Source organism: Manis javanica, chromosome 15 (genome assembly GCF_040802235.1).
Source record: "Manis javanica isolate MJ-LG chromosome 15, MJ_LKY, whole genome shotgun sequence".
In the NCBI taxonomy this organism is placed as follows: Eukaryota; Metazoa; Chordata; class Mammalia; order Pholidota; family Manidae; genus Manis; species Manis javanica.
Genome location: NC_133170.1, coordinates 69307733 through 69334175, shown reverse-complemented (window position 1 = coordinate 69334175; position 26443 = coordinate 69307733). Strand labels below are relative to the sequence as shown.

The 26443-nt window shown below is 50.6% G+C and overlaps 2 protein-coding genes across 11 annotated transcripts in view; one reads left to right on the top strand and one right to left on the bottom strand.

Moving 5' to 3' along the window:
• The window catches only part of ATXN2 (ataxin 2), a 148059-nt gene that overhangs the window by 113482 nt on the left and 8134 nt on the right, over window positions 1-26443 (top strand). For 5 of the 7 annotated variants that reach the window (XM_073222193.1, XM_037014356.2, XM_037014354.2 and 2 more), the window contains 4 exons: window positions 1118-1263; window positions 1929-2156; window positions 4338-4506; window positions 5333-5946. In XM_073222193.1, the coding sequence (XP_073078294.1) occupies window positions 1118-1263; window positions 1929-2156; window positions 4338-4506; window positions 5333-5361 (572 nt within the window). In that variant the 3' untranslated portion in view covers window positions 5362-5946. Of the gene's footprint in view, window positions 1-1117; window positions 1264-1928; window positions 2157-4337; window positions 4507-5332; window positions 5947-6070; window positions 6208-6940; window positions 7010-26443 lie in introns of those variants that run through there. The other 2 variants (XR_012125345.1, XM_037014357.2) reach the window with 2 other exon arrangements.
• Window positions 5452-26443, bottom strand: part of SH2B3 (SH2B adaptor protein 3) — a 35805-nt gene continuing 14813 nt past the window's right edge. For 2 of the 4 annotated variants that reach the window (XM_037014359.2, XM_037014358.2), the window contains 6 exons: window positions 10989-11090; window positions 10820-10911; window positions 10630-10727; window positions 10307-10521; window positions 10052-10223; window positions 9300-9883 (listed from right to left, as the gene is read on the bottom strand). In XM_037014359.2, coding sequence (XP_036870254.1) covers window positions 9588-9883; window positions 10052-10223; window positions 10307-10521; window positions 10630-10727; window positions 10820-10911; window positions 10989-11090 — 975 coding nt within the window. In that variant the 3' untranslated portion in view covers window positions 9300-9587. Of the gene's footprint in view, window positions 5628-9299; window positions 9884-10051; window positions 10224-10306; window positions 10522-10629; window positions 10728-10819; window positions 10912-10988; window positions 11091-26443 lie in introns of those variants that run through there. The other 2 variants (XM_037014362.2, XM_037014361.2) reach the window with 2 other exon arrangements.

The window sequence follows — 26443 nt, the reverse complement described above, 5'->3', positions numbered from 1 at the left end:
ATCTATGCTGGTGACTCACGGCAGCCTTGCCTGTTAGACTGGCTTATCCCAAAGCAGTGCTTGCTTCTCCCCATCAGACCCCTGTATGTCTGTATTGGCTAATATGTCAGATGAAAGAACAGGAGGGATTATTTTGGAATTGTTTGGGCTTAGCTTCTTCAGGATTTTGGGTTAATTTTGAGAGAAGGCTGAAAGTCACACTTTGCTAGAGATGTGTCTTGAGGACACTGTCTTCTGCTCAGTGGTTAGATTTATATCAGTGTGTTGTCAGTAGTCACTGGAAGCAGTGAACCCATTTTACTGTGCTCTGATTCTCAAATTGTTGTTTTGGGAAGACATAAACAAATGAATTTATATTAATCTCCCTGCTGCGTACCAAGATATGGTCTGTGCTAAGATGCACAAAGAATTGGCTTTGGGTTCTTAAGTTTAACACACTTTTACTTAAAGTGGCCTATCATATTCCTTTTGAAGTTACTCTAGCTACTAAATTCTTCCTAAGTCTAGGATGTTTCAAAACAAGTTCATTTTTCTACATAGTTTAGGTAATTCCATCTACTAGTTTTCATTAAGCCAAAGATGAGAGCTCCTTGAGCAGGGAGGCCCAGGAACAAACTGAGGGGCAGAGTGGAGTCTGTGATCATTTGAGAGATGTGGTCATTTGGCTCTGAAGACTCCCCTTTCACCATGGCACAGCGTCTGTGCCCGTGGGATACTGCAGCATCTCCAGGGCAGTAGCATGGTGAGGTTAGCCAGATGGTAGCCTTGAGCTAAAGTAAAAGTGTGTGTATATGTGTGAGAGAGAGAGAATTGTTTTTGCCTATGCTTTTCAGTTTTTTTAGTTGCCTTTTCTGGAAAATCTAGTGACCATTTTAAGAGTAAATTTAAATTGATTAGATTTTAATTATGGGTACAGCTGTGTTACCATAATAAAATGCTAATCTGATTGTTAAGCAGTAACTTCCCACTTTTTTTAAGAAAAAGGAAATGGTTTAAATGGAATCAGATATAGAGATTGGTAATAGCTTAAATTTGGCCTTAAGCTCAGTGGATGAGGCATGGAGCAGCAGTTAAGTCATCACACCACTTTGTAACCCTCCTTTCTCTTTTGCTTCAGTTTCCACTGGCTCCCTTGCTCAGCAGTATGCGCATCCCAATGCTGCCCTGCACCCACATACTCCACATCCTCAGCCTTCAGCAACCCCCACTGGACAGCAGCAAAGCCAGCATGGGGGAAGTCATCCTGCACCCAGTCCTGTCCAGGTAAGGAAACTTCATAGGCCTTCCTGGATCGCCTCCTCCTCCTACTGACTGAGTGTTCTTCTCAGTGCCAGGCAAGTTGCTAGGTACCATGTGATCAGAACACCTAGCTGCCCTGCCTCATGGAGCCAGGCTACAACTCTGTAGGCTTGCGCCCCTGGCATTGGTTTGGTTTTTAAATCACATTAAGCTACTCATTGAGAATAAGGTGATTGGGTAAGTCTGGAAACTTATCGATACTAAAAAATCTAACATAAAGTAAGGAATTTGCTTGTGACTTAATTTTTTTTACTTTATTCTTATGTTTATAGGGGTTTTTCCTGCTATCATCTTTAATCACATTTGTTAACAGAGGCAGCTAAGGATCTCTTTGACATATCTCTATTTCCTGTGGCAGCAGTCTTCTTACCTCTGCTTGGTGGTGGCTTGTAACTGCTAGGCTGAGCTTCGGGCTTGCATCCCCAAAAAATGTTTCAGGACAGGAGGCACCATCCCCTCAACCCTGCTCCTACCACCCTATATGTTGTCTTGTACTTGCCATCACCTTTTATCTTAGATGGGCCCAGGTGGGACCTGTTTTCCTGTGTAGAAGCTCAGCTTTGTGTGTGATCCTTAACTGCTTTTCATTAAAGAAATGGTTTTCTCCATTCTTTCCCGTTGCTTTGCAGCACCATCAGCACCAGGCTGCCCAGGCTCTCCATCTGGCCAGTCCACAGCAGCAGCCAGCCATCTACCATGCAGGTCTTGCACCAACCCCACCTTCCATGACACCTGCCTCCAATACACAGTCGCCGCAGAGTAGTTTCCCAGCAGCACAGCAGACCGTCTTTACAATTCACCCTTCTCATGTTCAGCCGGCATACACCAATCCACCCCACATGGCCCACGTACCTCAGGTAAACCTGCTTTAGCCCACTTTTCTGTGATGATCAAGTAGAATATGAAGATTATCAGATAAGCAGCAAAGAGCCAGGTGCTGTCCAAGCTAGGAAACCCTGTGTGTGATTCCATTTGCCTGTCTCCCTTCTCCCACTCAAATACATGTCATCTGGCCCTAAATGAGTGTTTGTGTGGTTTTGTAATGGGATCAGGGATGTTGTTAATTGGTCAGTCCTTTAACATTCCCCAACTGAGACTGTGAAAATATCTCTGACTCTGGAATGCAACCCAGTCAGTCCTTTCCTTTGTCTGCTTTGCTGTGTTTATATAGCTTCACTGCTATATATGTATATATATATATATATATATATTTCTCCCTTTCTCACACACACATGCGCGTGCGCACAGAAGAAATCTGGCAGGGAGGGTGGGCCATCACAAACTTGCAGCTCCCTGAGGTGACCCTGGGCCTGTCAGCTTGAATGTTAGTCACATGAGCTCTGGAGAAATCTCTCCACTTGTTTTCCCTGGCTATTCATACATCTGCTTTGACCCTATGTTGTAGTTCTTGAAAAGGCCTAGCCTTGTATACTGGTGCGGTGTAACTAGAAGCAGGAAGCACCTAAGTGTTCCCATTTTTAGAGCAGCCTCGGAAGCACTTTGGAGCTCACCTCCAGTATAAGCTTCTGAAGGTGGAAAGGTGTGGTTGCCATCTCAGTGGTATGCTGTCTGCATCAGCTGCTGACCAAAGTTCAGTGCAATCCAGGGCCCAGTTGGACTGTCTTAATGAGAAAGAGCTGCACTGAGATTGGGCTAATACTGCGTTGGGCTAATACACCCTGGAGCTTAAGGGTGAATTGCGATGTTTCTTTGCTGCTTTCATAACAGAACTCTTAGGCTGGTCTAAGCTAGACTGCCTCACTGAACTCTGTTTCATGTCAAACTTTGTGCCCCTGAGGCTGTGCCGTGGTGGGGGCTGGAGATGCGCTTCAGTGGGAGCTAACTCAGAAGGCAGCCTTGTAACTCGAGGGCCACAGCTCGGGGAAGTTGGACATCCGCCCCTGCACAAGAGTAGGTTCTGTAATGTGGCACACTGCAGTGGATGATTTGCTTTTGACAGTGGGGAGGGGAGCTGGTTTGGTCAGGTGTGAGCCAGCATGGTTTGGCTGAATCAGGAGCTTCATGAGAGCTGGGGTCCTGTAGATGTCTAGTAGAGTCTGGTGGCTATGTGAATTTACATGTAAGTTAGGGTTCCCAAAACCTCACTTTGGTGTTTTTGTGCTGAAAGAACAAAAAAGTTAACATTTACAAGGAAGCCCAAATAGGCCATGGGTGCATTTGAATATGTAAGAGAGTAAAAACAGCATTTAATTTAAGGCTTATCATGGTCTAGAACAGTGCACAGTATCAGAGGCAGGAAATGAGGGCTCCTCCTGGCCCTGCCAAATCCTTGCAGCTACTTGGGCTGACTAAAACCTCTCCATCCTGACAGTGAGACCAGGTTGAACTCACAATCAGTTGGTACAGGGACACTGGGCTGGTCCAGATGATTACCACCCCCCCTCCCCCATTTCACTGGAGCCATTAACTATAACCCATCCCCTCTTGCCTTACCAGATGTTTTAGCAGAGCCAATGGGGCCTGAGAGTCTTCTCTCACTGCCTTGACTCATTCTTCACTGAGGTGTGCTGGTGAGCAAGCAAACAGCAGAGGGGATGGGACAAAGGAAGAGAGAGCTAAGTAGTCCAAAGAAAAGAGTTCAACTGTCTCTGCTTACATTGTAAACCTGCTTTCCTCTTTGAAAGGAATGATATCTTTAAAACTGCAGGCCTCGCATGGAAGCCAGATTTTGAATCATCATTGTATCTTGCTTACATCTGGGCTCTGATCTTTGTGAAGACCTTGCCTCAGCATTGAATCCAGTATCAGAAATGTTGAAGGCTAGGATATTGCAGCCCTCACTTTGACACAGGCTTTGTGGGTGCTTATTCCCTCAGTCATGCAGGATCTGCTAGAGGGTAAAGCCTGTCAGTAGATCAGTTGATCTATCCACTAGGGAGTGTCCCTAGAGAAAGAAAGGGCCATGAGGGCCCACTGTTGCCCTTCCCTTAGAGCCCAGCCCAGTGAAAGGAACACAGTTGACATGTTGTTTAAGCTGGAGATGTTGCCTGTATGCGTAAAAGAGCTCTCTGTTTCAGGCTCATGTACAGTCAGGAATGGTTTCTTCTCATCCAACTGCCCATGCGCCAATGATGCTAATGACGACACAGCCACCCGGCGGTCCCCAGGCCGCCCTCGCTCAAAGTGCACTACAGCCCATTCCAGTCTCGACAACAGCGCATTTCCCCTATATGACGCACCCTTCAGGTGAGGCGTGTGTGTGCAGGGGCCGCCGGGCACTCCAAAGAATTCTGCTCGCTCAGGTCTAATGGCAGGCAGGGCCAGCGCTTCAAGCCCCACATTTGAGAACCAGCAAGAGCTGTCAGCGTGTGCACAGTAGGGACTGTGGTGATCAGTTCAGTGTCAGGGCCTGAGGCTCCTGGGAGCCAAGTCTGTGTGTGTTCTGATGGTATACAGGATTGGGCTTGATGAGCAGCAGTAGCAGGATTCTGTGTAGCTGACACATGCTTAGGACCCAGTTGGCCTCCTTTGTTACGATAGGCTGGACAGGGCAGTGTTTTCCTTCCTGAGTCCCAACAGTCTGATGCGGGGGGTTATCACCATGGCAGAGTTTGACTGTAGTTCTGGAGACTGCTACTGATGAGAAAGTGCTGTGAATGGATTGGTTTTGAGTGTAGTACTAGCTTCAGCCTATGCCCTGACAAGGGTAGAGTACCCTGTGATTGTGCTCTAATACTTGATGGCTGCCATGGCGATATTTCAGTCTAACCTGTTATTACTCTGAAAGCAGTACTGGTGCTTGGCTAATATTTGGGGAGGCCTTTTTTTCCTACCCCTTGAGCAATAAGTCTTCTGGGAGTTTTATCTGAAGTGGTTCTACGTCTGATTGGTTTGTTTCCACCTACCTACTCCCTCCCCCTTTTGGTGCAGGTGGGAGGGGGGAGAGTGATTAAGTTTTGAGTCTCCTTCAGCTAGCACAAGAATAGATTATGGTCCTGTGCTGCAGAGACACTAGGCTAATGTGCAGTGTTGCCAGTTTTCTGTTTAAATATTCACTTTTCTTCTTTTACAGTACAAGCCCACCACCAACAGCAGTTGTAAGGCTGCCCTGGAGGAACCGAAAGGCCAAATTCCCTCCTCCCTTCTACTGCTTCTACCAACTGGAAGCACAGAAAATTAGAATTTCATTTATTTTGGGTTTTTTTTTTTTTAATGTGATTTCTTGTAACATCCAATAGGAATGCTAACAGTTCACTTGCAGCGGAAGATGTCTGGGCCGAGTAGAGGCAGTTAGGACTTGTGGGCTGTTCCATAATTCCATGCGCTGTTTCAGACTCCCGCAAGTACCCCAGCTCTGCTTGCTGAAACTGGAAGTTATTTATTTTTTAGTGACCCTCGAAAGTCATCAACACATCGGCTAGCAAAAGAAGTAACAAGAGTGATTCTTGCTGCTATTACTGCTTTAAAAAAAAAATCAAGACTTGGAACACCCTTTTACTAAACTTGACAAAGGTTCAGTAAATTCTTACCGTCAAACTGACGGATTATTATTTATAAAGTTTGATGAAGTGATCACTGTCTACAGTGGTTCAACTTTTAAGTTAAGGGAAAAAACTTTTACTTTGTAGATAATATAAAATAAAAACTTAAAAAAAATTAAAAAATAAAAAAAGTTTTAAAAACTGATACCAAGTTAGTGTGTGTTTGTATAAGCTATTTGTATTATAGGACTTAAGTAAGCAGGAGGGCAGTGTGTGCTTTCTTAATGTGGAAGGTTAGTTGTCAAATGATTTTTCTTCTTCACCTCTAGTTCTGGTTCAAGGTATCTCTAGAAAAAGACAAGACTGAGATAATCTCTTTGGTGGATAGAGGTCTGCTTCAGAAGGAGGAAGGCTGGCCAGAGTTGGGCAGCACTGAACTCCACATCCTCAGCCTGATGCTGATTGTGTAAGCTTCCTTTTTACTATCTCCTGAACCAAGCAAGTGTGGGAGTCGTAAGTTGTTCTGATTCAGGCATCTCTGGCCAGTAGGGGGCAGGATGCACTTTTTTTTTAATGTGATAAAGAAATCCCGATGCAGCAGTGGACAAAGCAGCTTACAGCTGTTAACTCATAGTGTTTAAGTCCACATCTTGTGAGAGGACAAAGGCACATGTTTGAGCAGGGTACGGATTTTATAGAGATCATAGTTGTAACAGAGCCTTCAAATACTGTGGCAACAAATTGGGATTCTGAAAACTATTTTTTAATTCATATGTAGCAAGTTGTACATTGTAGCAAAATTTGCATTATTCAAGAATAAGTTACTTGTACAGTACATAAACAATACATAAAAATTTGCCAAATACCTACTGCCTATAATGGTACAAGATGAATCCATTTTCTGCGTTCTCGTTACAGTGTGGTGCTTATTCCAACCAAACACTGGATGTCAGATGTGTCCTTGTTAAGAGGCAGTGGATAATATACTACTAAGTTCCTCTAGCCTGTGGGAGATATTAGTGCCCACATGATATCTGTGATAAGAGACTTAAGCCCTGATTAAAAGCATAAAGGAATCTGAGGCGGCCCTTAGGGAAGAGTTCAAGGCCTTAATTTTAGGTTAAGAAACTGTTATGTAAAAATAGTGTTCTCTGGCCTAAGATTTTAATGATTGCTATTCCTTTTTCCTACACGTCCAGAAATGATCAAAGGCAGAAGATTTATACCAGATAAAGCCATATGGATTGCTGGTCTAAAATTCAAGGCAGGTTAGTTGACTTAATTCTTTGGTGCTGGTGACTGTTAGTTTGTAAAAAGTTCATTAAAGTCAGATGAAGGAAGTGATGGTGCTGGGAGCAGTCAAGCTATCCTTGTCTGTAATTAGAGATAACTGGAGGGGTTGCGATGTTCACTGTCCATCTGGCCTGCAGAGCCTGGGCTCTCAGCAGAGGCTGCTAGATTGGCATCTTGCTGCCAGCAGTGGTCACATCGGGACTGGAAGGAGGGTGGTGGAATGTACTGTAACCACAGTGGGCCGCTGCAGCCAGCAATATCATTACCTCTCGGCCTGTGAGGGCATCAAGCCCAGGGATCCATTGCTCCCTTTTCCTCCAGCTCAGTCTGCTCTAGCAGAAAGGCATTAGCTTAGTGTCACTTCTTTCCAGGCCAGGAGGGGGCTTTTGGTCGGAAAGTATTTGAACTGAGAGGAAATGTTTTTCTCGGACATGTTATGCTGACGCAGTCTGGAGGTGGGTGACTTCCAACTCTGTCAGAGTCTGAGCTTATATTTTGTAGCCAGTGGGTAAGAGCTGCTAGTCTGTTGTGCCTGGCTGAGTGCTACCTGAGAATTGTATGTTAAGAGGTTGCTAAGAAGTGAGTCCCCTGGCTTGAAGATGTCACAGCTCAGCTGTTTACACTCCTGGCTGGAGGAAGCAAACTTAACTTGGTTCATTGTCTGCTTGGTCACTTGGTCCCTTCCCTGTACAGACAAGGGGAAAATCTGTACCAGGGATTTAACAGCACTGACTTTCATGCTGAGCTTTTCTCTTTTGAGAGAGAAATCCAGTATGATGCTCACTCCTCTGGTTCACACTTTGCTTAGCATTCATTACTTAGAGAAACCTGCTTGATCTATATAAAATAAGGGGGGGTGGGGGAGAAATATCCTTAGAAATGGACCACAAATCTGGATCTATTTTACAAATACCCAGGAGTAGGAGTGTTAATTTTAAAACTGGTAAAGAGGTGGCTGCTTGCCCCCCCCCACCCCAAGAAAGTTCTTGAAGCAAAAGTCTGATCTCTGACTTCTCGGGAGTACAGAGAATGGCTGGATGAGATAAGGCAGTCAGTAGTTTTAGGCCAAGGTTTAATTTTAGCCTCTGATTGATGTATCTGTAAATGTTAGGCTGTGCTAAACTCCCAGTTTCCTGGAAGTTCCTTCGGTAAGCCTGACGGCTGTATTGAATAACTTTGCTGGAACCCAGGAGCAGCTGACTCAACTCTGTCACTGATCCCCCTCCCCCCTTGTTTCTGAGCCTCCCTGTGAAAGTTCTGGGAGGAACCAGCCCTGCTATGAATTCACTATCACTTGTGAAAGGCAAGTATAGATGGAGATTTGACTGCAGGACCTGCCTGGACATTCGAGATTGTATGTACCCCATGTACATGCACACACATTCTTAATCAGTGAAACAGGAACCAGCTGGAACAGAACACTGGGGGCTATTAAAGGCGCTTCTTATTAGCTGTGCACCAGATTCCTAGCTTCCATGTTGGCTCAAGAATAAGCCTGAAACCTTGTGCAATAATTTAAGCTATTAAATGCTTAGGGGTCTTGGAGCCAAGCCCTGGTGGTGAAGGAATTACTAGAAAGGGCCCAGGAGCCCTTCTTCCCTTTTTGCTTGTCCCGCCCTCACAAAGCTGCTATAAACCAGAATCCAGTTTATTCATAAGGCACCAGGTTTTATTCATGCCACCCTATTTCAGTAATTGCCTGAATTTCCCTGAAAGGGTGACATGCTTCACTTCTCTATACTTAGGACAGTGGCCACTCAGCAAGAGGTGACTGTCCTGAGGATGCCATAAACAAGGAAGCCAGGCATGCTGGCTCAGACCAAAAACTAGTCAAGTAGGGTTTGCATAGTGGTCTCTGACTACAAAAATCACATGGGTATTAGTCCAAACAGTACAATGAAATAACCTATGATTTAGTTTTGAAACCTGAATCCTTTGAAAAATTAATCTGAGGTAAAATGTATAAAATAATTTTGACCTTTAAGTTTATCCATCTGCCAGAGCTGTGTCCTAAAGCTGAGAGTTGAAGGCAGGCAGGGTAGGTGTGGTCACCTATGGCCTGGGCACAGCAGACCTGCCACGTGGACTAAAGTACAATACAATAGGAAAGGGGAATCCAGGGTTTGTTAGTGTTTTGGGCTTCCAGATGACCCGACCTCACTGTACCCCACCCCCCCAGTAGAAAGTCCATCAGCTGTGACAGTGCCAGTGAAGAAGAGAACAAGTTTCCACTGCCAGCTCTGACCCTCACCCTAACAGTGCCTCTAAGAGTGATGAGGACTAGGTCCTACAGACCCAGGGCAGAAGCTAGTGGCAACTGCTAACAAGAACTACATCTGTAAACAATAAGGAGAAAGCCAGGTAATGGATGAAACTTACAGGAGGCCCTTTAACAGGCCTAATAGAAGGGTCACGTCCCAACTGGAATGAGCAGTTAAGTGTCCCTTAAACCTCTCTCTGGAAGGAAGAAAAGCTACATTCACAAGTTCACATCTCTGCTTGCTTGTGTTCCTCAGGGGGGCCTCTGGGAGGCCTGGGGTGCCCCACCACCTGTCAGAGAGGTGTGTACTGATTGTCTATGGCCCGCAGGTGGTTCCGGGAAGAGGCGTCCATTTCGTAGTCTGAGTCCCGGGCTCGACTGGCAGGCTCGGGCTCCAGGTGCCTCAGGCTGTTGGCCAGCTCCTCCGGTGAAGGCACCAGGTGGAAGATCTGCTCTGGGGGAGAGGATCGGCCTGGGAGGGCCTCTAGGCCAAGTCTCTGCGGACAGCCAGAAGAGCTAAGGTGGGGAAGGCCCAGCTCTGAGTCCCAGCGAGACAGGGAGAAAGGGAACAGGACGGTGTTGGAGGACCCTGTGGGACAAGTGATGGAGAGAGACCACAGTGTCAGTCTTTATGGGGTGGGGTAAGTGTTGGAAGGATGCAAAGATCTCTCTGCCCCTGGGTTTGTAGCAAGCTTTTACCTTCTACCTGGTTCCCTGGCTCATCCACCCCCTTTATAAAGGGGTTTTAGGGTCATACCTGGTGGCTGGGAGACAACTACCACATAGCTGGACAGCCGGACGTCACAGGCGGCACCGCACTCGAGTGGGATGGGTGAGCGTTGGAAGTGGTGTAGCATGTCCACAACTGAGGGAAAGTGCAGGTGCTGCACGCGGCACTGGCCCCGCTCAGTCAGTGACAGGCGCAGGTGCTGCAGGAGACAGCAGGCTCACGTTCTGGCCCTGGAAGGCCTTAAATTTGGTGGGGAGGGGCTTACCCCACCTGGACCCATACCTTGGCTATGCCTTGGAAGTTGAATGTGAGCACATACTCCCCACGCCGTGTCTCACTCTGCCGCACTAGGAACACTCCATGAGCATCAGGGCCTTGCAGCTGAACCAGCTGAGCTGCCTTCACTCGGGAGATGGGGCCGTGGAACCAGGGATAGCAGGACAGGAAGTGATCGGTTTTCTGGCAGGCTGGGTCCAGCAACCCCCCAGGAGAAGCACCTGGTAGAGAAGTGGGTGGTGGTGAGCCATTGTGGATGCCTAGGTCCTGGGCTGAGGCTGGGCTCCAGTGTACGTGGAGGAGAAAGGCCCAGGCCCAGAACCACTCACCTTGGTTCAGAGAATCCATGCTTCCTCTTGGAGAGTTGGATGTGCCGGGTTCTGGAGCTGAGGGAATATGCATCTCTGGGTCTGTGCTCTCCAGCCTGCTGGAGAAGAGGCCAGGGATTAGGATCTGAGTAGGTTAGGGACATAGTAAAAGCTATACCAGGGTTGGGGCCATAAGGGTCTGGGGCCTTACCCTTGGCTTGTATATTCCTGGAGCTCAGCCATCCATGAATTCAGCTGCTGCTCATCTCCCACCTCAAAGATGATGTCTGTCCGATCCTTCACCTGGCAGGGACGGAGGGAACCACTATGTGGGATCCCTGAGGTATGTGTTAACCCCCATGTGGAAAGCTGTCACTCACCTTCAGCACAAAGGTGTACAAGTTGTCGGGCATCTCAAGGCGTGTGCATCGCCGGACCTCCTGGATGCTAGAGCAGGCTGCTTGTAACTTGGGCTTTGAACTCTAGGAGACCAAGGGAGGCACTCAAGACTTGCCCTTCACCCTGCCAGGCACCTAGCTTATGGAATGAGTGCTTATGGTGCTGCTGAGTGGACACCAGCCTGGAGGAAGTTCTGGCTTTCTGCTTGTAGGAGCCTGCAGAGGACCTAGAGCCTAGAGGCTCTTAAGCGCCGCCCCCCCTCACCCCCCCGGCCACGCATCCCCACAGGTTTCTGAGGCCAACTCCCCCTTCCCCTGGGCCTGTGGACATTTCAGCTCTGACGTGTATGTGCCTGCTGACAACTTTTTCTCTCTTCCCACTGGTGGAGCAAAGAGCTCCCCCACACGGGCTGGTCACATAGGCTGCTAACCCCTCCTCACAACAAGCCCCCATTCCCTCCGTGATGCTGGCTGACCGCCATGGGACCAGGCCTTTGTCATCCATCAGCGCCCCCTTCAGACAGGTCTCTCCTGGCCTAATGGCAGATCTTAAAGAGAAAGCACTCAGATCTTGGAGGGGAACTTATTTACTTCCAAGGGAATGAGAAAACCAGGTTCCAAACCCTTATCTAGAGCACACAGCCTGGAACCTCAAAGTCCACACCCACTAATCCATTGAAGGACAGGAGGAGTGGATCTGGCTGCAGGGTTGGGGGTAGGGTTGGAGTAGCTTAGCCATAGGCTCTTGGGGCTTCTGCCAATGTGCCCTAAGGGACAAAGCGTGGCACAGCTGCCCCACCTACAACCAGTGAGAAACCCACATAGAACCTTGTGCCCAGGAATTACCCATGACATCCCCCAGGCACAAGGTTTCAGAGTACATGGGAGATGGCCCCCTAACCCTTAGCCCACAAGAGCTCCTCTCAGGTCCCGACAGCCTGGCTAGAGACCCTAGAGATGCGTGTTCCCAGGAGCCAGCATCTCCAGGGCAGGAGTCTTCTGAGAAGCAAGGTCACCCTTCCACTGTCCCCCATCTCTTCCTCCTGATAAGATTGTTTCTCTGGGATCATGAGATGATTGATAGCTGCCTCTGGCAGAGGCCAAAGGAAGGTAAGAGTGGACGAAAGGAGCCAGAGATGAGGGATGTGCACAAAGGCCCAACTGAGTCCCCCTCCCTCCAGCAGCTACTTCCCAAGGGCCAGGAGACAGCCAGCTGCCCCTGGGGAGCACCACAGCCCCTCCCAGAGCAGGGGATGGAAGCAAGGCAGGCCCAAAGGCCAGCACCAGAGCTCTGAACCCCACTTCCTCTCCCCAGGGGCATACCTGGGGCAGGGCCTACCTTTTCAAAAGGTGTGGCAAGAGCTGACCCCCAAAACCATATGCATGAGTAACTATGACCTGCAGGCACCAGGAATCTCTGATAGAGGATGGTGACCCCAGGGCCCGTGTGCCTGCTGACCAAACTGGGGCTCATCCAGGCCCATCTCCAGCAGTTTGGGGAGAGCAGCACAACTCCAGCAACCACTGACCTTCAACACTGCTTACTGCACGGTCTCACAAACATAGAAAAGCAGGCACACACGTGGAGAGCTTACACACCTAGTCAGACCCTACCATAAGTGACCAGCACCTGCCAGGCGGATTTGCCTTTCGAGTTTCTCTTGCACATGTCCCAAACCCCAATTTCTTAGCCTGGGAGCCAGTGACATGTGGGGCACACAGGTGTCTCCCACAGCACCTGCATGGCACGGGATGTTGGGAGTAGGGCGTCTGCTCTCCTGGCAGCTTTCACCATCAGCCAGCCTCACAAGAGCCTCTATTTCTTGTCTGCAAAATGGATAAGGTATGAAGGGCTATTTCCCTTTTCTTGCTTTTGAAGTTGGCCCTGCCTGGCCCCTACCTTCCCCACTGGCTCTGAGTCCTCAGTAGGAAGTAGGCCAAGCTAACAGGGGAACAGGCCTAGTCTCCCTTTCAGTTCCGCTCTGAGCTCTGGGCCCTGGCCCCAGTGTGAGTGCTGAGATTAACCAGCGAAGCCGCTGGTTTTGCTGTGGACTTGGGCCCTGCATGCCAGCTCCACCCCTAGCAGCTGAGGAGCTGCTGACCTGGCATTGGTAAGAAGATTCCCCTTCTCACCCACAGCCAGCACTGGCCACACAGATGATGGTAAAGCTCTTCCTGGCGACCATCTGCCTGCTGGCTGAGCATGATACAGATTCTTTCCTCCAGGGGCAGAGCCAGGATCTGAACCCCAGCCTGCCAAGGATCAGAGCTAGTGTGTCTGACCCCTGGTCTGCCTGAGAGCGGGGACATACATGCCAGCAGCTCTGAAGGCAAGGGGACAGGACTGGCCCACCTGTGGCTGCAGCCCTAGCTGCACAGTGCTAAACAGGACTTGAGCTCTGGCCGCTGGGTGGAGACCAGGGATGTTCTCTGTTAGGCAGTGTGATGGGGCAGGGCTGTAATGGAGAGCAGAGTCCAAACTCTGGGGCTGTGTCGGCAGCAACACAGGAACATTCAGTGGCTCCAGGTTCCCCTTCTCTCATGTGTCCTCTATTCCACCTGCTTGCGGATGAAGCTGGGCCACAAGCAGCTGCTCTTCAGACCCACCTCAGTCACACTGCACTTGCTTGGGTGGTCAAAACCCAAACCAGTGCAGGTGTTTGTGGTACAAATAGTATACTGCTACCTACCCATCCTGTAGTTTCCACTCCTGGGGAGCAAGTCTTCTCAGCTTCCAGCATCCAAAAGCTGGCTCCCTATTGACTCCAAGGGAATTAACCCATTTCTTTCTTTGTTTTGTAGTCAGGAAGCTCAAAGACAAAGATGTAGACCAGCTCTGACATGGTCCCCACAGTAAGGCTTGCCTTTCTACAGCAGACTTTATCTGGACTTTGTAATTCTTTTCCTTCTAGGCACAGAGTTCAGTCTTGACCTGCTACTTTGTGTATAAACCTGGACAAGCAACTGGGCCCTCCATGCTTTAGGCTCATCATCTGTAAGGTGGAGGCTTAATAGTCCCCCTTTTCACAGAGTTGGCATGGTGATTGGGTGAGCTTTTGCAATGGAAGAAATGCCTGACTGGTAAACAGCCGTTGTTAAATTTCCAGGCTGTGTCTGAGGCCAGCCAGGTAGGTAAAGCCTTGGGCCCACTACAGCATCCCCACCTGCCCACTGAGTGGCCCAGGGCTCAGGCACACACCTACTTTTTTTACAGCCTTACTTGTGCTCTTTTGCCATCCTGCAGTGGAATGTACACACACTAAAACCTGCCTGTGCACACACCCTGAGGGAAAACAATGGAGTGTAATTTATATTAAAATATATTTCAGAGTGACTGCAGATGGCACTGTGAGCTACTCAGGTGCTTCTGAGTTTGCTTTGAAAAGATGAAGAACATGAAGGAGCCAGGATGAGCCCTGGTGGACACGAAAATTGGGCAGAAAGCATTTGCAGCATGGATGGATCTAGAGGATATTATGCTCAGTGAAATAAGCCAGGTAGAGAAAGACAAAAACCTTATGATTTCACTTACTTGTGGAATATAAAAACAAAGGAACAAAACAGAATTAGACTCATAGACACAGAAGTGACTAGTGGTTACCAAGGGTGGGGGGGACGGGTAGGTGCAGGGGAAGGGGAATAAAAGGGCACAATAATTTGCAATCATGATATAAGTTAATAATGGGGACTGTTGAATCACTGTGATGTACATTTGAAATCAACATAAGATTGTATATTAAAGATACTTTAATAAAAAAAACATGGATAGGCTGAAAATTAAAAAAAAAAAAATTGGGCAGAAACTTCCATGTCCTTAAAGCCAAGTTCTGGCTCTAGGCTTGTCTCATACTTTTGAACACACTTGAACCTGCCTGGAAGGACTGGGAACAACTTTTCCTGTCCCTCAGGCCTTGCTTCCTCTCATGCCATAGTCTAGAAGTGCCCTGCAGCCTCCCATGCCCGCCGTGTGCTGAGGGGCAGAGCCACAAGCATGTGCTGCAGGCCAGGGTGGCCCTTCCAGAGTCTTCCAGGGTCTATACCTTCTTACTCTTCCATGTCACAACCATTTCAAGTGGGACCTGTCACCATTCATCCCCTCAAGACCCTGGCAGAGGGACTGGCCAAGCACTAACGGAGCTTCAGTTCCAGTGAGAGACGTACACATGAGGGAGGCAGCAGAGGCTGAGCCAGGCCGCTGCAGAGGCAGCAGAGCGCCACAGAGAGCGCACGGGCTGACCTCGGCTACTAGGAATGCAGCGCTGAGCTTCCTGGGCACCCAGTTGGCCCTTGCAAAGTCTCTGAGTGGGGGTGACACATAAAGATGCTGATGGGACTTGAGTCACACAGTGAGGGGTCACAATAGGCCCCAGAAGGTCTGTAGGAGTCAGTTTGGGCTCATTCTGAGATGGAGGTGTGGAGTGCAGCTGCATATACAGATCATGAGCTCATGTTAAATCCTCAGCAGAAACAACCTTGTGAGTTGGACCAGACCCAGCTGCCTCAGCCTCCTCCACGGAAAGCTGGAAAGATAGACAGCATCTGATTCACACCCAGGCAGCCAATCGCACAGAGGGCCCCGTGGTATAGGCAGGCTGGACCTCATGATGGCCCCTTACTCCATGTGCTGCACCTTGCCAGGCCACCTAGTGGGCCCATCCAGTGAAAGCCACGAGGAGAGACCACCTGCCATATGGAGTACCCCAAGCCACACCAACTCCCTGGCAGTCTTGTCTCTGCCAGGACTTTGGGGCTCTCCCCTCCTCTTCTACAAAGAGCAGCAGTGACATGGGAAATAGGACGGTATTTACTTGGAGCTCTATGGCTGAGCCACACATGTCTGTGGCACCCAGACCCTCAAGGTGGCAGCCTGGTAGCCTGGAACCCCTGGAGGTGGTCTGACGAACCCTGGCTCTGGGGTTTGACTGTTGGGATCTTGGGTGTGGCCCTTACTGCAGCCTCAGTTTCCTCTTTGGTAAGATGGGGACAGAGAGCAGATCCAGCTGACCTCCCAGTAGTGGGGGGAAGATGGGAGGTGGTATTAGAAGAGGGCCTGAAAACTCGAAGGCTTAGGGCAAATTCCAGATCCCAGTCATGGATACTGTCTGGATGGATGAACAAACAGATGAAGCATCATTACAGAAAATGCTTACTCAAGTTTTACACCTTTTAGGTTGGTGTCAAACACCATGCAAGAAAAAACGCCCTGTCTTATTCCAAAGTGATTTTAGGTGACTGCCGTACTCAGAGTGGGAGGGAGCCAACTGCCAGAACACAGAACAAACAGAGTTCTGTGTACCACATATTTCTCTGAGCTTCCTAGCAGCCAGTGCAAAGTGGGATTCTCAAAGACAGGCAGCCTTTGTACATGGACCGTCACATGCATAGCAGTGCATGAAAGGCTCTGAGAAGTGCTGGAGCAGGAAACCTGTTGAACCCACATGTTCCTCCACCTTCGGCCACCCAACATTCTACTCAGAAGCCTTTTTGGGGCCTGCACAACTGCCACACAGCAACCTCCCCAGCCCGAGGTTTGGGAATAGACTGTCCTAACCCAGTCCCAGTTCTGCCTCATCCTCCATGTCTAGTGACTCAGCTCTCCTAGCCTCAGTCTCTACTTTTGTAAGGTGGAATGTTAATGCCACTACCCTACCCAAAGTGAGAATTTGGTGATAGGGTGCATGCAGAGGTGCTCCCTGTGGGTATGGAAGATCGTGGGGGAATGGCATAAGATGGGGCTGAGCACTGGGCATGAGGATCCCAGTCTGAGGGAAAACCCAGGCGCAGAAAGGCCGCTTCTGAGACAGCTTTCTGACATGTCACTTCCCCTGCCCAACTGCGTCAGCTTTGATGGTTGTCTCCCCACTACTAGACCTTGACTTCTAGGAGGCTTCCCTTCTGCCTTCCATCATTGTGTCTTCAGCAGGGCACGAAGTAAACGGCTATAAATGTTTGCTGAACACTCCACAAAATGGAGAAATTGGAAAGGTGTTAGAGGCTAAGAATAGCAAAAGCCAAGGCCCAGAGTCCAGAAAGTTCAGCTGAATCCCCAAGATGGCAGCTAGAAAAGATGCTGCCAGACCCTCAGTGAGCACTGCTGTGTGCAAGGGACCAGAGCCTGCTCTGTCCACCAGTGGCTTCTGGACTGTTGAATTCACAGGCTAGCACCATTCAAACATTTTCCGATTTCACAGAAAAGACCGCATCAAGAGAGGGAGGTGCCGGGACCAAGGAAGTAGGAAGAGTAAATAAAGGGCCATCTGTCTGAGGAACAGTGATGGGAGCCTCCCACGATCCCACAGCACCCGCAAGGCTGGTGTTTATCCCCACTTCACTAGAAGCCAAGGCAAGAACACCTCCACCGGGATCACAACAGAGAATGCGTTACGACCAGCTGGCCTGGAACCTCTGGAAGTGAGACGGTGTCTTCATTTTCACATAGGCCCCAGCTGGATGTGACACCCGCTGGTGCTGGCGGTGGGCACAGGCCATCCCATGGGGGTGGAAAGTGGGAGCTGGGGGCATGGGCTCTGGAGCTAGGCAGCTGCTTGGGGGAGCAGGGACTACGATGAAGAGCCAGAAAATGACATCTTGAACCTCCTGAAAGGTGGGCGGCTCTGAATTTGAGCTTCCATTGCCAGTTCAGTCAGTGCTACTCCCACGTACATCCAGCCACTGCCCGCTCCCATCCTCTGCTCAAAACTCCTGTGGGCCTCCCTGTCGCTGCCAGTAGAAGCCCAAGTCCTTGCCGGGCCCACAAGACCCTGTGTGATCTAGTCCTTGTCACTCCTTCACCTCATCTCTCTCCCTCTCGCTCGCTCACTGTGATCCCGCCACTCTGGCCTCCACCATTCCTTCTGTGCGCCAGCACACTCCTGCCTCCTTTGCACTTGCTGTTCCCTGGTCTGAAGGCTGTTTCCCACATCTTCACGAATATGGCTCTTCTCAGATTCAGGTCTCGGCTCAGTGTCCCCTTGTAAGGAAGGTACTCCCTGACCATGTGCCTAAATATACCCAGTCACTAGCACACACACCCTTTAACTTCCTTCCCTACATATTATTAGCCTGTGAACTGGGCTCTGTGGGGACTTGGTCTTGTCCACCTGGCGTCCCCAGCACCAAGCACAGTGCCTGGTAAGTTGCAGGTGCTCCGCTTCACTCCTACATCAGTATTCACCCCAGGCTTTCCATTGGCCAAGTATCTGAGTGATAGGGACCATGGGGTACAGGGCATGGCCCCACAACAGACCCCTCCCCCACTGAGGGCCACAGAGAGGTGATGGGTACTTCAGGGCAGTGTGATCAGGGTGAGGTTGGAGGACATGGAGTCAGGGAATGGTCTGGACCCCCCAGGGTTCAGGTGGGCCTAGGGAGAGACCTGGCTAGGGAAGGCTCTTACCTCCCATCACCGCCCCACCAACAGCACAGTTATCCACCCTGCTGCTTCCTTAGAGACCGAGAAATGGAGGCCCTGAGAGGCAAACCCCTTGTCCCGAGCCACAGAGAGGAGCCAAGTATTGCTTGGGCCAAACCCTGGTGTGCCCAGCCCCAGAGCCTGCAGCACGTGGCCCCCACCCAGCTGGCTCTTCCTCACCAGAGCTCCTGATCCAAACTGCAGGCCTCAGAAGACAAAGCCTCCCTCCTCCTGGGAGCCTTCTTTGCTCACCAGGTGGTGCTTGCTGGATTCCTGTACCTCTCCCTCTCTTGGGGCTTATCAGGCCTGGCCATAATTTCCTGATGCTGCGGCCGCCACCACCGTCTGACTGGGAGTTCCTCTGGGGGTGGGGACAGGGCACCGAGCCTTTCTCCCGACTGGGGCCCAGCACCAGGTCCGGCCCAGAGGACACATGGAGCGGGCTTGTCAGATGGAAGGGTGAGTGGCTGGGTGGGTGCCTGGTGCCCCAGCCCTCAGATGTCTGCAGAGCAGAGGCAGATGGGAGTATGGTGATTTACCTCAGCCCTCTTGTTCCCCAGCTACTTTGGGGGCAAACTGAAGGCAATAAGCCAGTTCAGGGATTGAACAAATGTCAGAACTATAGGCTTCAAGTCACTTCCTTCCTCTGGGTGACCCTGAGCAAATCACTTCACTTCTCTGTGTGATGCTTCCCCATCTGTGAAACTAATGGGGATGATGATAGAAGCCACTCCCTAGGGCTTCTGTACGTGGACCTGCCTGCTGCCCTGCACTACACGGGGATCTCTCAGACTCACCCAGTTCACTGTGGGCCAGCACCTGCCTTGGTCTGCCCCCTTTCCTGCTAAGTGAGACTCGCTCAGTTACAGAAACAGAGACCTCCCCAGAGCCAGAGACAAAGGCAGACACAACACAGTGATGCACACACCCAAATAACACAGTCCTGCTTTGGGACAATCCCCTTAAGAGACATCGCACCTCCCTCTGGGCAGCAGGCACCCCCAACTCACTCCCTGAGTGACTGAATGTGGGGGTAGGTACCCTGAGGCCCCAGGCAGGCCCTGATGGGGATTGTAATTATACCCAGAGACACGGGCAAATGGGCTGGGCGCCTGTCTAAAACCCCACCTGCAGTGATCCCCAAGCCCATAAGGGTCCCTCCTATATGTCAGAAAGACAGTGACACAGTCACAAAGCCCCTTCTTAGAAGGAGGAGACTACCCCCCCCACACACACACAGTCATAATGACAGGGATACAAAGCCCCTCTCAGATGCTGGAGAAACCTTCTCACGCAAAGACAGAGACCCCCGTCCAGCTACAGTCACTGATGCCTAATGTCCCAGCTGGCCAAAGACACTCTTGAACACCAAAGAGGCACCTCTGGAAGTGCTCAGGCCTGGAACCACTGGCCCAGCCAGACCCCAGCCCCATCACCCACTGCAAACCAGCTGCTACCAGCCCACCCCTTGAACCACCATATCCTGCTCTGTGTCCCCACCAGGAATCCTCCCTGCCCCCACATGGCCATGGAGCCCAAGGCCAGTGTGCCCTGTCCGCATCCACACCTCTGTTCAGGCTGTGCTTGCTTCCCACCATGCTGTTCCCGGCCACCTCAGCCCAGGGGGACCCCAGACCACAAATGCCAGGCTGTGGTCAGCCCCTCCAGCAGAGGGGGAACCGTGGTCCAAGAGGCCACACCGCCGTCCAGGCCCCTGAGCAGGGTGGCAGTTGCCTCCTGTGCCATGCTGGTGCCGGGGCTTGAAGAACCCCTGGGGAGAGCAATCAAGCGCACAGGAGTTGTGAACATGATGGGTGTCTTGTCCCCCAGCTGGCTGGCCAGCCCCTGCAGGGCCTAAACGGGGTGCCCTCCATCCAGCCCTGCTGATACCTAGCCCACCATCCCCCCTTGTGGAGACCAAGATGAGGAAGCCCCTCACTCAAGCAGTGCAGCTCTTGGCTGCAGTCCAGGGCCTGGCATCTACACCAAGCAGGGTGAGGGTGGAAAAAGCTGTGGTTAAGAAAGAACTTCTGTCACCAGTTGGGTGACAGTGTACCAGAGGGGAGGGGGTGCGTCAACACCCAGCTCCCCAGAACCCTGGACGGATGTTGGCCACCACCTGCCTTCGAAGAATCATGATTCAGATGGAGAGGTGAGAGCTGGGGCTCAAGGGGCTGCAGGAACACCCGTGAGACTCAGGGCCGGAGAGCCAGAAGCTCTGAGGCCGGCCAGGTCCCACCTGCAGCCACACGGTAGCCACCACACTGGGAATCAATCTCCTGCCCTTCCCACCTCCATCTGGCAGGACCTGTCACTATCTTTAGCCCATGTTTAGTGAGCGCTTACTATGTGATAATGCCTTGACACACAGCATTTCACTGACATCAAAAAACAACAGGAAATCACACCAGCTGTAAAGCATAAAAGTCAGATGGATTAAATAATTAAAAGTGAAAAAGAAAACCAAGACAGAGAAAAGCAAAGAATGAAACCCTAAGGGAAAATATTTTCCTGCCCAGACTTAGAAACCTCCATAGGCCAAGAAACTCAGGATCAAAATCAAAAAGTTCAATGGCAAACCAGGGAAATATTTGCAACATGTGACAGAGAGCTAAGATCCATGTAAAGAGCTCTTGCAAAATCAAGAAAAAGGCAGAGTGCAGGGGGAAAGCATGTAAAACAAATGGCCTGTAAGTTACAAAAGAAACGCACAGAACCAAGAAATGTAAGAGGGATAGTCAAAATACATTGTCATGGGGGCAGAAGGATGGGGGTGGGTACTGGGACTGATGTCTAATAGTTACAGAATTTCAGGGGATGATGGGAATGTTCTGGAATTAGGCAGCAGTATGGCTGCAGTGAATATACTAAAAAACCAATGACTTGTACTTCACGGTGCAATTCTATGTGAATTATGTTTCAAATGTTTTTTAAAAAAGAGAAATGATCGATTCCACTTGTAATCAGAAAGGACAAGATAACCACTTTACCTAGAAGTTAGCAAAGGTTTTTAAAATAATACCCTGTGCTATCACCACTGGTGATGAGAAGTGGAAGACTCTTTGAAAGGATAGTATCAGAAGCATTAGAAATGGCTAATTAGCACATGAAAAATGCTCAATATCATTAGCCATCAGGGAAATGCAAATCAAAATCGAATGAGACGCCTCTACATACCACTAGGATGGCTACAACCAAAAAGACAAAAATAACAAGTGTTAGAAAGGATACAGAAAAATTAGAACTCTTCTACACTGTTGACAGGACCATAAAATGGTGCAGAACTTTGGAAACAGTTGGGAAGTTTCTCAAAATGTTAAGCATAAGGTCACTCTATAACCCAGCAATTCTAGTCCTAGATATATACCCAAGAGAAATGAGAACACATGTCCACACAATTCATAATAAGCCAGTGGAAACAACGTAACATCCATCCACTGATGAACAGATAAATAAAATGTGATCCATCTACTGGATATGATTCAGCCATCAAAAGGAACAAAACTGACACGGGCTACACCACAGATGGAGCTTGAACACATGATGCTGAGTGTAAGAAGCCAGACACAAAAAACCACATGTATGATTCCATTTATATGAAAAGAACAGAACGTGGATTGATGACTGCAGGGGCTGGAGCGGGGGGCTGGGCAGTGACTACTAAGGGGCTCTGGATCTCTCTTTGAGATGGTCAAAATGTTCTAAAATTAAATCATGGTGACAGTGGTACAACTCTGTAAATATATTAGAAATCATTGTACACTCCATACAAGTTAATTTTACATATTTACATGCTTGGAAGTCATAGCAGAACTTTGAGAGACAGCAAGCCTGAAAAGCACTCAGAGCCTTTGACCCAGCACTTCCCCTTCTAGGAATTCAGCATAAGGAATTAACCAGAGACGGGTGCCAGGCCAAAAAATGCTTGTCACAGGGTTTATTTATCTGAGCAAAAAAAGTTAGGAAAGATTGAAATGAGTCCAGATAATGAAAGATAAATATATAATGGCCTCTCTGTGTAGATGAAATACTATGTAGCCGCTTTTTAAAAAAAGACATCCTTGGGAAATATTTAAGAAAACAAAAATACTGAAGACATGGTAAGTGAAAGAAAAGCCACTAATGAAACAGTGTATGATGAATATCAATCAGTCCCCGTAAGGGTTGAGGTTTTATCCTAAAGTTTCTGCCTGTGTTTCCTGCACTCCTGGCACACGGAAGGGGCCCCTAAGCTGACTGCCGGTGAACGATGCATGAATGCTCGAGAAATTGCAATTTGGGGGAAGAGTTAGAAAAAGAAATGACAAGAAAAAAGATCCCAAAGACATCTACCAAAATGGGAATGTTGGTTCTCTCGGCAGGATTGCAACTGGTTTTCTGTTCTGTACTTTCTGCCATGAGTTTTATTAGTTGAAAAACCAAAACCAAAAACATTAGGAACTCAAATGTGGAGGCCCCCAGTAAGTCAGACGGTTCCCTAGATTACATGTAGACTTGAGATGAGACAAAGCAGGGCTCCTATTTCCAGACATTTCCCCGAAGAGAGGTTTCTCTCTCTGCTGCTGCTGTGGACTTCAGACACCCCGACCTCAGCCAGGGTTGAGCTAGGCAGGTAATGGGAGGGTCCCAAGCACAGGCCACAAATGAGGGAGGGTCCTGGGGGCTGCTGCTGCTCTGGCTGCCCCCATGCATGCTTTCCCCTACAGATTCCAGAGGCTGAGTAGAGTCCACGGCCTGAGGAAAATGGTAGTGTCCTCCCTAGCTCGGAGGGGACAGAGGAAAAAGGGGCGTGGGGCCCCAAAAACGAAGCTGAGGCAGCCCCTCCCCCCAGTGAGGGCAGAGATCTCTTCTTGTGCATTTGGTTTCCTTTTACATTCACGAAGGGGGTGGGGGATTTCCAGCAGGGCTGTCAGCGGGTGCCTCTAGAGGCTGCTGGACAGCCAGCCAGGTTGGTGCCCATCCCAGAGAGGGCGTCTGAGGTCCATCCTGGGATCCGATGATTTCCTACATAGGAAACCCCTTCTTTCGCCTCTTAGGGCAGGAGCACATCATGTCAGCCTCTCCCTGAACCTGTTTTTGACTCAATCACCCAACAAGGCAAGTACTGACATTGTTTTCCAGAATGGGAAACTGAGGCTCAGAAAAGCCAAGTTCTCAGCCCAGAGCCCTAGCAAGGACACAACAGCCAAGATCTGAAGCCAAACCTGCCCATCTACCATTTCCCCAGCCACCAAGCCCACAGTCCAGATGCTACAGTGATGGTCCTGTCCCAACACCCAGTCCCCCAAATTAATAAAAACAAAAGACCAACTTCCAGAGAGCTGACAGCAGCAGACAGGTGCCTTGGAGTGGGAGTGGGAACTGAAATAGGGGCCAGGGGTGGGGTGGGGAGGTGAATACCATCCACCCTGCACCCCCTCACCCCTGGATGCAGGACTGTGCTCGTCTGTGGAGTCACAGAATCTGAGCGGAGAGGAAGCACTCTGGTGCCATCTGCCCGAAGTTCCAGTGCCATCTGGGTTCTAAGCAGCAAAGTACCTTTCAGAGACCCTCCCACACCAACCAAACCCCAATAAGAGGCAGATGGGGGCACCTGTGTGTGCTGTCGGGGGCCCCACAGGAACTCTGCCCACCCCCTTACTCTGCTCCCATCCCAGAAGGCCATGATCATGCCCCCGTGTTGCCCATTTCATGCACAGAGCAGGGACCCAATGGGGTTGCCAAGCAGCCCAGGGCAGAGCCAGGATGGGAACCCCACCCTCACCCCAGGGGCCATATGTCCCTGGTTCTCCCAGGAGAGGTTGGGAGTGGGAAGCCACTGGCCTCCAACACTCCTGTCAGCCTCCCCTCTGGGACACCAGGGCCCACAAAGACCCACTGGGCTCCACCTACAGGTGGAGGGTGGTTGGTTTCTCTGGCAGTTTTGGGGCCCAAACACAAACCCCGGGACTTGGTGGGCCCACAGGGGGCTCCATTCCTGGCTCTTCTGCCTCCCTGCTGGCCTCGGGCAAATCTACCTCTCTGTGCCTCTTTCCTCATCTGTGGGTGGCTTCATTTCTGTCCCCATGTCACGGGGTCTGTGGTGTTTCCAGGGGACGTGGCAAGCACAGGGCCCATCATGCTGCAAAGGACTAATAAGAATGAGAGCATCAACTGGAGCAGGGCAGCCTGCCGCACCCGGCCCGGCGCCGGGCTCACCCTGAGCACCCCACAGGCTGGGGGCCCGCATGCAGCTGCTCACACCTGAGGAAACAGGCAGGGAGCAGGGGTGCGTTCCCTGCCCAGGGGTCACACAGCTCAGCAGGGGCAGAGGCAGGACTCTGACCCGGTGGCGGAGCCAGAGGAGGCGGCTCGCCACCACTTCCTGCCCGGCCCTGCTCCTCTTCCTCCTCACACCCCTGCCTCCAAGAGGAAACCGCCAGGCCTCCGGCGGACGCCCCTTTCTTTCTGCTTCCTCTTTCCCACACTGGGCTCGGCCCGGTCATGCTGCGGCTCCTCCACTCCCTCCTCTGTGAAGTAGGTGCTGTGACAGGCCGGCCCCCAAGAATGAGGGGCGCATTTACCAGCTTATAGGTGACACCCTTGCCCACAGTAAGTGCCCAGGAGACACGAGCCCGGGATCTCCCAGGCTTCCAGACACCTGCTGCCTGCCCGGGCTGATTCCAGGCACAGACTCGCCAAGGGTATCCGAGGCTTGGTCACCTCTTGTCACAAGCCCAGTCCCCTGCTGTCTTCCCATTGGACTGTGTCCCCTGCGAGGGTGGGACTGGGTAGCCTGCTCCTGGGATCCCGCAGGAGGTCTTGCTGTCTGGATGCACGGCCTGGGGCTGCCCTCCATCCACCCAGGCAGCATGTGCCCTGAGGCTTCCCTGCACAGCCACCACCATCCCCATTTTACAGATGAGGAAACTGAGGCCCACCAGGCCAAGTCACTTGCCCAAGGACACCCGGCTCAGAAGGAGCAGCTCTGAACCACATCACCCAACTGGCCCACCCTCCAACCACCCTTAGGACCTGCAGGCCCAGCCACTCCCAACCAGACCACTTCCTGGTTCTGGGGCCTGTGGTGAGGAGAGGGCTCAGGGCTGTGGGTGGGATCCCTGAGGTGTCCCCACCACCTTCCTCTACCTCTTCTGTAGGCTAGGTAGAAAAGGACAAGGGTAGGGTGAGGGGTCATGGCCACTAGGCCTCACAGTTCCCACCTGTGAAATGGTGGCACTAGACAAGACAGCTGCAGGGAACTTTTCCTGGTCTGAGCGCCCGACACAGATGCGCCTAACTCAGGCCACTGGTTAAACACTGTCAGTACCAACAGTAAGTCCTTCTGAAGACTCACAGGGTACCAGGTACAGCCTGACTGCCTGGGTTCCAACTGCATCTCACCCCCTTGAGAGCTATGTGACCTTGGGCAAGGCACTGACCCTTTCTTGGCCTTAGTTTCCCCATCTGTGCAGTGGGGGTAATCAGAGCAGCTCCCTCAAGGCTGCTGTGAGCATTAAATGAAGGCAGGTCAGTAAGTGCCTGGTATATAACAAGGGCCAAATAAATGTTGGCAAATGGTCTATTTTTCAACAATAGCTAGAACTCCATCAGCAGCCCCACTGTACAGATGAGAGAAACAGGCTTAGCTCCCAGACCTGGCAAGGCCCTGAGACCATCTCAGCCAACTCAGGCCTGGACATAGGCGGAAGCTGAGGCCCCCGCCAGGCCGGTTACACTCTATCTGAAAATGACCAGCCCCCTCTCGGGGAAGGCCCTACCCTAAGGCCACCCACCCACCCAGGGGGCTGCTTCTGTCATCTCTCCCTACCCTGGGCACCCCTGCCTCCCAGTCAGGCTCTCCTTCTGCAGAGCTCAGCCAGGCCCAGGTTGGCATCACTCCCTGGTGATGCTGGGCCAGCACCGCCAGAGCCACTGGTTTTATAAGAAAATAGCAATCTGGATTCTTGTGTGAAATCTCTCCATTTTCTGGGTCTTTAAGTATTGGCAACCAATCCAACTTGTTTTTCTTTTAATGGTTGAGTGG